Source organism: Danio rerio, chromosome 23 (assembly GCF_052040795.2).
Source record: "Danio rerio strain M-AB ecotype USA chromosome 23, GRCz13ab, whole genome shotgun sequence".
NCBI classification, from domain to species: Eukaryota; Metazoa; Chordata; class Actinopteri; order Cypriniformes; family Danionidae; genus Danio; species Danio rerio.
In genome coordinates, this window is record NC_141043.1 from 48,822,501 (window position 1) to 48,834,829 (window position 12,329).

General features: G+C 40.2%; 3 protein-coding genes across 6 annotated transcripts in view; 1 reads left to right on the top strand and 2 right to left on the bottom strand.

Moving 5' to 3' along the window:
* Positions 1-3,703, top strand: part of LOC147831393 (uncharacterized) — a 4,958-nt gene extending 1,255 nt beyond the window's left edge. The window contains exons 2-4 of one of the 2 annotated variants that reach the window (XM_087307928.1): positions 1,507-1,551; positions 2,525-2,910; positions 3,607-3,703. In XM_087307928.1, the coding sequence (XP_087164054.1) occupies positions 1,507-1,551; positions 2,525-2,893 (414 nt within the window). In that variant the 3' untranslated portion in view covers positions 2,894-2,910; positions 3,607-3,703. The remainder of the gene's footprint in view (positions 1-1,506; positions 1,552-2,524; positions 2,911-3,606) is intronic. The other variant, XM_087307929.1, reaches the window with a different exon arrangement.
* LOC101882071 (uncharacterized) overlaps positions 1-5,309 on the bottom strand; it is a 34,343-nt gene extending 29,034 nt beyond the window's left edge. Inside the window, exons 1-2 of one of the 3 annotated variants that reach the window (XM_087307867.1) lie at positions 3,770-5,309; positions 3,594-3,690 (exon numbers count right to left, since the gene is read on the bottom strand). The gene's annotated coding sequence lies outside the window, so the exon portion shown is untranslated. The remainder of the gene's footprint in view (positions 1-3,593; positions 3,691-3,769) is intronic. The other 2 variants (XM_087307870.1, XM_087307869.1) reach the window with 2 other exon arrangements.
* Positions 1-12,329, bottom strand: part of tfr2 (transferrin receptor 2) — a 1,009,002-nt gene that overhangs the window by 967,748 nt on the left and 28,925 nt on the right. The window lies entirely within an intron of this gene.

Sequence of the window (12,329 nt, forward strand, 5' to 3'; positions counted from 1 at the left end):
AGCAGCAAATTCTGTCGTTACAAATATAGTTCAGTGATTTAGTGTTTCTTGAATTGTTAGCTGCAAACTCTGTCTTTATGAATATAGCTCAGTGACTTAGCATTTCCCAAATCCATCGTTAACTGCAAGTTCTATGGTTACGAATATAGTTCAACAATTAAGTGTTTCCTGAATCCATCAATAGCAGCAAATTCTGTTGTTGCACATATAGTTCAGTGATTTAGTATTTTCCGAATCTATCGTTAGCCGCAAATTCTGTCATTACGAATATAGTTTAGTGATTTAGTGTTTCCCAAATCTTATGTTGGCCCCAAATTGTTGTTACAAATATAGTTCAGTGATTTGGTGTTTATCGAATCCATTGCTAGCCGTAAATTCTGTTGTTACAAATATAGTTCAGTGATTTAGTGTTTACCGAATCCATCGTTAGCCGTAAATTCTGTCGTTACAAATATAGTTCAGTGATTTAGTGTTTACCCAATCCATCGTTAGCCGTAAATTCTGTCGTTACAAATATAGTTCAGTGATTTAGTGTTTACCGAATCCATCGTTAGCCGTAAATTCTGTCGTTACAAATATAGTTCAGTGATTTAGTGTCTACCGAATCCATTGTTAGCCGTAAATTCTGTCGTTACAAATATAGTTCAGTGATTTAGTGTTTACCGAATCCATCGTTAGCAACAAATTCTGTCGTTACAAATATAGTTCAGTGATTTAGTGTTTACCGAATCCATCGTTAGCCGTAAATTCTGTCGTTACAAATATAGTTCAGTGATTTAGTGTTTACCGAATCCATCGTTAGCAACAAATTCTGTCGTTACAAATATAGTTCAGTGATTTAGTGTTTACCGAATCCATCGGTAACCAGAAATTCTGCTGTTACGAATATGGTTCAGCAATTTTTGTTTTCTTGATTTAATTGTGAGTCGCAAATTATGTCATTACGAATATAGTTCAGTGATTTGTTATATTTCAAGTTCATAATTAGCCTCAGATTTTGTCATTAGTCTACAAATAAAGTTTAGCAATTCTGTTTCCTGAATCTATCGTTAGTTGCATGTTCTATTGTTATGAACAAAATGTTTTCCGAATCTATCATTAGCCACAAGTTTTGCTGCTACAATTATAATTAAGCAATTAGTGGTTTCCCAAATCCATCATTAGCCATAAGTTTTGTTGTTATGAGGATACAGTAGTTCAGTGATTTAGTGTTCCAGTGTTTCAGTATAACGGCACATCATATTTGACCAGATATTTTTTAAGACACTAGTATTCAGTTTGAAGTGATATTTAAAGGCTTAATCAGGTTATTTAGACAAGTTGGATTAATTCGGCAGGCAGTGGCTTGTTCTGTAGACAATATGTTTATTACCTAATCTCAAACTGTGGAAAAAAGGTAATGCTGATTTTCTGTGGAACATCATTACATTTAACTACAGTTTCAGGAAACGCTTGGCTAATGAAATGACGGTGTTGCTAAATAAAGCTTTTCTCAAATATACACAGATGCAGAGAAGAGTCACACGATCAGAGAGCTCAGAAGACAATGGAGTAAGAAACACACACACACATGCAAAAAAACACACAATCACACCCTCTTACACACACATACTTAAACACACACACACATACACAATCACACACACCCACACAGACACAATCATATACTCTTGCTCACATGCGCACACACACAATCACATACACAAAAAGCTCACACACTGACACAATCACATGCACAATTTGTTTTTCACACACACACACACACACACACACACACACACACACACAATCATACACTCTCACTCACACACACAATCACATACACACGATCATACACTCTTGTGCTCACTCTCTCTCTCTCTCTCACACACACACACACACACACACACACACACGCACACACAATCACATAATCATACACTCTTGCTCACACACTGACACAAGCACATGCACAATTTGATTTTCACACACACACACACACACACACACACACACACACACAATTATACACTCTTGCGCTCACTCTCTCTCTCACACACAGACACACACACACACACACACACACACACACACACACAATCACATAATCATACACTCTCGCTCACACACTGACACAAGCACATGCACAATTTGATTTTCTCACACACACACACAAACACACACACTCTCACTCACACACACACACAATAATACACTCTTGCTTACACACACACACACACACACACACACACAATAATACACTCTTGCTAACATACACACACACACACACACACAATCACATAATCACACAATCATACGATCATGCTCGCTTATGCATACATACACACACACACACACACACACAGACACACACACACACACACAGGTGGGTAAATTACTTGAAAATGATTGATATGGGCGTGGCCACGGTGGCGCAGTGTAATTAATATTATAATTAGATTACAATTTTCCTGTAGTCATTTGCAATCTGTTACTTTTTTTCTTTTAAAGTAACTCACCCATCACTGGTTTCTGCCTATTTTAGAGCGACTCTGAGGGAAACAGCAATGAAGAGAAGACGGCAGAGGAGGAAGGAGGGAACGAGGAAGAGGAAGCAGGAAATGAGGAAGGAGGAAACGCTGATGAGAAAGGAGGTAAAGGAGATGAGGAAGAGGAAGGAGGAAATAACGAGGAAGAAGGCGATCAGAAAGGAGGAAACGGAGAGGGGGAGGAGGAGGTAGGGAATGAAGAGGAGGAGGAAGAGGGGGGAAATGAAAATGAGGAAGAGGAGGAAGAAGAAGAGGATGGAGAACACAAAGAAGGTGAAAGTGAGGGAGAAGAGGAGGAAGAAGGGAGTGAGGAAGGAGGAAGTGATGAAAGTGCTGGAGGTGATGAGGAAGACAAGCGCAGATGAAGACGCAGCCGACAGCGGTCAGTCAAACACATCATCAATTCACACAGACATCAGCAGATGATAATGATCACATGAAAGGGGCGTGGTCACGGTGGCGCAGTGGGTGGCACGATCGCCTTACAGCAAGAAGGTCGCTGGTTCGAGGCCCGGCTAGGTCAGTTGGCATTTCAGTGTGGAGTTTGCATGTTCTCCCTGTGTTGGCTTAGGTGCTCCCGTTTTCCCAGTACTGGGTTGCAGCTGGAAGGGCATCTGCTGCGTAAAACAAATGCTGGATAAGTTGGCGGTTCATTCCACTGTGGTGACCCCTGATTAATAAAGGGACTAAACTGAAAAGAAAATAACATTCATTCATTCATTTTCGGCTGAGTCCCTTTATTAATTAGGGGTCACCACAGCGGAATGAACCGCTAACTTATCCAGCATACTTATCCAGCAACCCATTACTGGGAAACACCCATACACACTCTAGCACACACTCACATACACTACAGCCAGTTTAGTTCATCAATTCCCCTAAAACCGGAGCACCCAGAGAAAACCCACGCCAACACAGGGAGAACATGCAAACTCCACACAGAAACACCAACTGACCCAGCTAGGACTCAAACCAGCGACCTTCTTGCTGTTGTGCGACGAACTGCACCACCCTGCTGCCCGAAATAATAACATGAAACTTCAAATAAAAAAAAAGCGCTGTGACCTGTCTTCCACAGGAGATGACATCATGACGGGCGAAGCTTTCACGGAATATGACATCATTCACTCGACCGCTGTGAAGAAGATCCCGATGGCCGACCCTGCGAAAGAAAGTTCATTTCAACTGATAATAATGTTCATTAATTTATATTTAACTGCATGCAGATGAATCATACTCACCTTCATCATTACTGACCGTCAGGAGCAGAACCACGTTAACATGGAAACACTTCAGCTGCACGCACATTAAAGCCTTTGCTATTTTAAAGATCGTTTCTAATACCATCTCCTCATTGTAAATCACTTCCAGGGCCGGAGTGGGACTTCTTTTCAGCCCTGGAGTTTCAAGCCTCAGACCGGCCCACCTCAGTTCACCACTGACTATATTAAAATAAGGTCATTTCCAATTCAGTTTCTAATGACACTATCACGTCTTTTTTTGAGAAAACAGCTGCTTTAGAACTTGTTCAACAACCCTAACAGTATTATATGTCTTAACAATAAATATGAAAAAAAAAAAATTACTTTAACGAGAATCGAACCCGGGACAGTGACGTCTTAACCTAATGAGCTAACCACTGGACCACAACCTATATATAGATTTGAGTCTCATCTGGCTTATTAACCTGCAGGCTGCATATTGCTCACAAAGCTGCGAGAAAATAGGTAAAATAATGAATAAAAAGGCTGTGGTCAAGTAAATAAATAAAAAAATTTTAAAAATGTGACTGCTGAGAGCAACAGATTCTGGAGCTAGGGACACCGGCCCTCGCGGCCAAAAAACAGACCGGCCCACCGGGAATTCTCCCGGTCCTCCCGATAAGCCAATCCGGGCCTGATCACTTCTCTCTGTTGTTGTGTTTGTAAAATGATGCTAAATGTGTTTTCCTCTTTGCATATTCTCTGTGTTATTATATCTGAGTTCAGTTTAATGCAGATGAAGCTGTGTGAATATCATAGACTGTAAAATATATGGACGGAGTGTCCGTGACGTCACCCATAGGTTTCTAAAGAGCGCAAAAGAAGCCACAAGTAGGCGCGGCCAACCGCCATTTTGGTCACGCGTCATCACACCCACGGCGGGATACCAAACAAGGGCAAAGAGGCGGAGAGTGGGCGGAGCTACAGACACTGCTGGCATTTTGCTTGGACCTGGTTCAGAAACACTTTACTCTGGGAGAACGCTTAATACTTTATCACCTGCGACTCGCTTGTGTTCTGAACACTTGTGCTTGGCTGTACACTATATCAATAAAGTGTTTAGACTTTAAAAAACACTGCTGTAATACACAGAGCCACTAAACATTGCTCTCATGACGTTTTTCAACAGGAGGAAAACGTGAATTACTTCCAAACACTTCAGATATAGTCTGTGTAAGTAAATGCAGGACTATTGATGAACTCCAGCATAACACTGTATGACAACGCTTCAGATGACTGATCTAGAGCCTACAGCTAATCAATCTGACAGATTCTGCAGTGCATTACAGCTCTAAATATAAACGATAAATGATCTTAAATAAAACAAATACATGTATAGAGATGGTATATAAGTATATAACTTTACTCACATGGGAAACGGAGGCCACGTGAATGGTTTGTGAGCACAATTAAGTGCACTCAGCATGCCATGCCATCTAATAATTGTAGGAAACAAGTCCAAAAGGCAGTCGACTGTGTAAAGCCACATAAAACAACACAGAAATACGATAAATATGCCGAGTTCAGTGGCTAATCTGCAGGATTCAGCTGAGGTGACGTGACGGCGACCAACGAGATCTAGCTGTCACTCAAGTGGCCACGCCCTTAATTATGCAAACTTAATATAAAGGAAACGGATGAGTTATAAAAAATTCACCCCCTCACAGTTGTCATGACGGGTAATATTACCTGTATTACCCAAAATCATTCTTTGTAGCAGGCTGTAAACACCTTTTTTCTGCTGTAAAGTTGGCCATTCTAACAGTGGGCTCAATTGAAATTTGCTCTGTTTTGGAGCCAGGAGCGGCAGGACTAGCGGAATTTCGGATGAATTGCAGTTTTAGTTACTGCAGTATTGGCTTCCTGAGGGAGAGCAGGAGGTTGCCGCTTGGTGAATATCCAACACCTCCTACAGTATATAGTCCAGCAGACGTCAGGCCTGATGATTATACTCCAACAGCTGGGTAATGAGTTGTTTTGTTTAATAAAACACATTTTCATAGTAAATAATTCTTGTTATTTGGGTAAAACGCTGCATGTTTAGAAATAATTGACACATTTTTGGATGAAAGGATTAATTTTCCTCTAAAATGAAAATTAGCAGATGATTCAGTCCATGTTATTTTACAAATTATCTTGAGTTTTTTCAGCTCAGTGGTGCAGTAGGTAGTGCTGTCGCCTCACAGCAAGAAGGTCGCTGGTTCGAACCTCGGCTCAGTTGGCGTTTCTGTGTGGAGTTTGCATGTTCTCCCTGTGTTGGCGTGGGTTTCCTCCAATGCTCCGGTTTCCCTCACAGTACAAACACATGCGCTATAGGGGAATTGGGTAGGCTAAATTGTCCGTAGTGTATGAGTGTGTGTGAATGTGTGTGTGGATGTTTCCCAGAGATGGGTTGTGGCTGGAAGGGCATCCGCTGCGTAAAAACTTGCTGGATAAGTTGGCAGTTCATTCCACTGTGGCGATCCCGGTTTAATAAAGGGACTAAGCCGAAGAGAAAATGAAGGAATGAATTACGTTGTTGTTGGACTTTGTGACCTTCTTTACAAAGAATAAGGGTGCTCACACTTAGATCTCAGTTTGGGAACCCGTCTCGTTTGCCAGTTAGCATGGTTTGTTTGGCATATGTGAATCCAGCACTCGCGCTCGGATCTGCGCCAAAACAATCGCTCCGAGATCGCCTGAATGAGGTGGTCTCAGCTGGATAGAAATGAACTCAGTGGATCGATTGTAGTAAGAAAGCAAAGAGACTCGCGGATGTCTGTAAACGAGTGATAATCTCCTGGAAATCGCGTGTCTTCTCCCGGTCCTCAAATATGTCACGCACCCTTCTCATCCCTCCCCACCGCATCCCTCCTCACTCTTCAGACACGTCGCGCGCGCACCCTGTCAAACACCACCAAACCACCACCTCCCTGACAGCTGAGCGGGACGCTGCAAAATAAACCATGAAACTCTGACCAATGTGAGGAGAGTTTACTCGCACGTGACTTGTTTTAGCTCTTTTGGTCCGTTTAGAAACTTTGCCGTGTGAAAGTGAACCGCTCCAAGAGCAAAGAGCAACAATGTAACATTTTTAATCCCTGTTTCGGAACAAATTAATCGATTCACAGGTGTGAAAGCAGCCTAAAATAGACATTTGGGGGAAGACTTCGGGCTCTATTTTGACGGTCCATGCGCAGAGCGCAAAACGCAGGGCGCAAACGCTTTCAGGGCGTGTCAGGATGCATTTTTGCTGATTTAAGGACATGAAAATCCGCTTTGCGCTGCGGCGCATGGTCTAAAAGGGTTGAGTTTATTTTCTTAATGAGTTATAGGTGTGTTTTGAGAATAAACCAGTTAGAGTCTCATCTCCCATTCCCTTTAAGAGCCAGCTGCGTCACGCCAAGAGCGCATTCACTATTTACAGGACGTAAAGCAAGTCTAAGTGGAAAAACTGAGCATTTCACAAGCAAACAGTTCACAGAAAACAGTTAAACAGAGCATCTACTGCGTGAGAATGAGAGATAATGGATCTACTTTCACATTCGCTCTTGCATAGGGAAACCTTTACGCAAAGACATCACTTAGTCTATAAATAAATACTTTTGTTTGTTAAGCGCAAAGATTCGTTTAAAACTATTTCTAAATTCAGTTCTAATTTCCAGCAAACGAATAAATGAACAATAATAATGAAGTGTGCTCAAAAACCTGAGTTATATCCTAAAACACATGCTGTGCCCCATATGCTCTAAAACCTGACAGGTGGACAAATCTAAGCTTGTTTTTAATAAAACAAATATAAATATGGATATAATAAATAATACTGCTAATAATAATAACAATATACAAAAGCAGATTGTTATGAATGAACTGAAAAAGCCTCAGAGATGAAGAAGACATAAAAGCAGTGATTTTTCATATTTATGTAGGCTGGAAAATAATATGTTTTATAATATTTTAATCCTTTATATTTATATTCTATATCTATTCTTATTATATTCTATATATATCCTTAATATTTAGATTTTTTCATGTGTAAAGATATTTGCCTATTGCTCTCTTGTGTGTATTAAGCAGTGTGTAAGTGAGGCGCAACTCTGCGCTGGAGTTTAGACTGGGTTAGTTTTGGTCTAATGAAAAATCTATTATAGTTTCTCAATAGTGACGCGCCAGTGGTCCGCCTCAGAACGCTTCCTTTTTAGAGCAGATCACCTATGAGCGCACATATGAGCGCTAATGCATTTGCTATTTAAACAGCGTAGCGCAACGCCTCAAAACCACTCTTGCGCCAAGCTGAAACTACCAAAAGACTACTGCGCCATGCCTTGCGCCACACTGCGCCGGGTGTATGATAGGGCCCTTTGTCTTCTTGACCATTGAGAGAGCCTCTTTAAAGAAAATAGCCACTACAATAGTGATGCACTGAACTTTGTCAGTCCGCCACAGACATGCCCTAGGTCAGGGGTGTCAAACTCAATTCCTGGAGGGCCGAAGCCCTGCACAGTTTAGCTCCAACCCTGCTCCAACACACTTACCTGTAGGTTTCAAACAAGCCTGAAGGACTCAATTAGTTTGATCAGGTGTGTTTAATTAGGGTTGGAACTAAACTGTGCAGAGCTGCGGCCCTTTTGGAACTGAGTTTGACACCTGTGCACTAGGTGAAAACTCTAGATCTCAAAACATCCTTTGCATCTCTTTCCATGTAAAACAGGTAAATAAGCACACCTCAATCAAATTCAACTACGAATACGGGTTATTTGTAGCATGACTTTATTTTCATCAGACAGGTGGATGACACTACATGTAACACCGCTCTATGATGTCACCGCAGTCTGACGAGTCACGTGACACCACAGAGAGCTGATTGATAGCAGATGCTGCTTTTTGATTGGACGACAGTATGACTGTCATAATTATGAGAGTCACTGCTCTCGATAATTACTGCTCGCATTCAAAAGAGTCTCATTAACACGTAATAAATACAAATCGCTTCTCGATTATAACTGTTAATTGACAATTAATTTACAAGGAGATCATCAGCGCTTGACAATGCTGCGTCTACACTAATCCAGACATGTTGGAAATATTACGCAGCATGTTTCATCCACACTGAGACACGTTTTATCCTGTGTATTGAAGATCATGTTCACAGAGGTGCATTTATGAACATAGTTTTCATTTTGTATCATGAAAAGTCAAAACAGAGGTATTAATAATAAAAGATGCATGTAAAGGCGGTATTCTGCAGTAGTGCTGTAACAACACATTGATACATAGAAGTCTAATATATGTAAATATATGCAAATTACATATATGACATACAAGTTTATATTTGGATTTCACATATATCATGGGCGTGGTAGTGGGGGGAAAAGTGGACCTGACTACCCAGGGCCCGTCTAGGGAGAGGGCCCTTTAAAATCCCACCAATTTTTTTTTTTTTTTTTTTTTTTTTGTAGCCTACTTCGAATTAGTTGGCCACTCCAATTGATGTCAATGTCATTATTCATTTCAAAATATATTGATAACACCCCCCCCCACCCGGAAATGGTTTAGTCCACCCATAGACGGCAGCCGGCGGCAAACAAGTAACGCAGTCAGTAGAGCCTGATCATGCTGCGCAAAAAGCCCAAATCGGGCTTTCAAAAAAAGAAAGACAGGAAGGAAAAAGAAAGGAGGCAGAATGAGGGGAAGCAGCTGATGACTGCTTTCTTTTCAAAAGGTGAACTGAGTTTGCTTGTTATGAAACTACATCTAATTAAAGTTAACATAGTCAACTCCAGACAGCTGCTGCTAATGCAGGGCTCGAAATTGCGACCATTTTGGTCGCATATAATGCTGATTTGTGTACAGCAGGGGTTTTCAAAGTGTGAGGCGCGCCTCCCCTGGGGCGCGCCAGAGCATGTCAGGGGAGGCGCGGGGAAAAATATTATATAATAAAAATATAATTATTAAGTTTAATTATTATTTGTATTTTAAAATATTTTTTAAACGTTTTAATTAAACAAAGCTAAAAAAAAAAAAAACGTCAAAAATAAGAAAACATTTTTTACCCAGAAGGCCATAGCTGTGAATTCGCTTCTGTTTGGGAAGCCCGCCAATACAGGTATATGCCTGCTAATACAATGGATCGGTTTCTGAGACCCCCCGATTCAAAGCCTTCAAGTTTAGGGCTTAAACCCAAAAGACGACGATATGATGATCAATATTTGAGTTTAGGATTTACGTGGACAGTACCAGCTGATGAACCACGACCTTTATGTGTGGTTTGTCAAGATATTTTGGCTAATGACAGCACGAGACCCGCTAAACTTCGGCGACACCTTGAAACCAAGCATGATGAGGTAGCAGGAAAACCTCCAGAATTTTTGTGTGTGTGTGTGTGTGTGTGTGTGTGTGCGTGGGTATTTGGGAGGAGGGGGGCGGCAATGGATAAGTTGTGTCAAAAGGGAGGCCCACTGTCTTAGACTTTGAAAAACCCTGGTGTACAGTCATTACTAGGGAAACCGTAATATTTCAGCGCTCCTAAAGCGCCTTGTGACAGAGAATTAATTTTTATTTCCAATAATTTTTTTCAGCTGTTTATGGTCAAATTATTGCAATTATCGATCCATGTGTAAATGTGAAAGAAGTTAATGTGCCTTTTAAAAATCTAAACAATTAAGTAATACTAATTTAAGAAATGATATACTTGATTTATCCCTTTTAATGGTATAAAGGTTGAAATGCCGTTGTATTAGATATTTTGTGTCTGTATACGTCTGCAAGATGTCTGTTAATGATCTCTTGATCTGGAAAGCACCTGCTGTATGCAAACGTCTGGCAGACGTCTGTATGATGTCAGTTTTACACACATTCTGAATCACAAACATCTTAAAGATGTCTAATAGAAGTCTATTTCACATCTGATAGGAAACGTCTTGTAGATGTCTTGCAGATGTGAATGCAGACGTCAAATAGACATCTCCGAGATGTACGTGTGCTAATCAAAATCGGCCATTAAGAATCAAGATCGGCGCATAACTAAAAAGAAAATGGGTGCTCCTAAATTTTTTGGGATGCTCCTAACTTTTTGAAGTTGGGAGCACCAGTGCTGCCAAGTAAAAAAGTTAATTTCGAGCCCTGTAATGTATGTATGCTAATCTTAAATCTTTAGCTTAGTTTGTCAACCAGGCTGCTTGTTGCTGTAAGTAAATTATGGGCCAGGCCAGCTAACGTTTCTGAGGGTACAGTTGTCTCGTGTTCTCCTGTTCAAAAATAAATGTTTTTAAATCAAAACTTGCATCAGTATCATGGATCAAAATGTCAGTACACAAACCCGATGTAGCCTACGGTTTAAAGGTATTTGAGCACAAGTAGGCCAAATGCATCAATTTGGTGTTGAATGAAAGAACCAGTCATTATTATAATCTGATTTGATTATAGATTAAAACACTATTTGTGCATGTTTATATTCAAATAATAATAAAAAAAATGTGTAGGGGGCCCACTGACATTGAGAGGGTACAGGGCCCAGAATTTGGTGCTACGCCCTTGGGTGTCATATATGGAACATATTTTAAAATCATGCAAAGCTGTCTGCTAATACATTTTTTCAATCATCATTGGAATTTAAATATGTGCATTCAGGGCTTTACATTAACACCCGCCAACCCGCCAAATGCGGGTCGATTTCAGCTTTGGCGGGTTAGACAGACATCTCCACTAGCCACTTTGTCTGGTTGAAAATAATTTTTTAATTTTGGTTTTCTTAAAAGCAGAGTTCGACTAGAAGAATGACCCAATATGCGTGCAAATGTGATCTTAGAATGGAGAAACAGCACGACTAACTAAAATTGCATTCGCGCGAGAAGAAGAAAGCAGATGAATACCGAATAAGAGGATAATCACTTGCGTTAACAGCTGATGTGATGCGCGCTCCTGTTTCCTTCCTTGAAGCACGCGTGCCTGGAACACAACTGTGATCGGATCTCTTTCAAATAGTCAAGCAAAAAAGGAATGCTAATGCACACACAGACACAGTCTTGATGCATTCAAGAGCTCCAAATATGTCTGTTTGTAGGCAGCACCGGTTGCTTTCGCTTTGAACAGATTATTAATTGGCCTTAACCGTCTGATCATCCTTCCATTATCACAGTATGTTTTTCAGCTGCTTTCTTTTGCTTACGGTTATTTTAGTTTTTTATGGCTTAGTTATCAATTTTTACAACAACATTTGCTTTAATATGAGATTAACTCTCTATTTATGTGTAGTTAACTGATCTGAGAGACCTTCAGCAAGGACAGATTACTGTGCATATTTTTGATACATGACAATAATTAATTTATTTAAGTCAGTTGTTTTTCTTTGGTTTATTAAATTAAATGTTTTGTTAAATAAAAAGTATACAGCTACATTTATATTGTGTTGACACTTTTAATATTTGTGGCTAAGAAATAATTTTTAATTTTAAATTAAATAAATTTGCTAAATCCTTAATTTTGAGTTCTGAAAAGTCACGTGAAATAAAAACTAATTGCAGTATAACACTATGAAACCCATTTGCTCATACACGACACA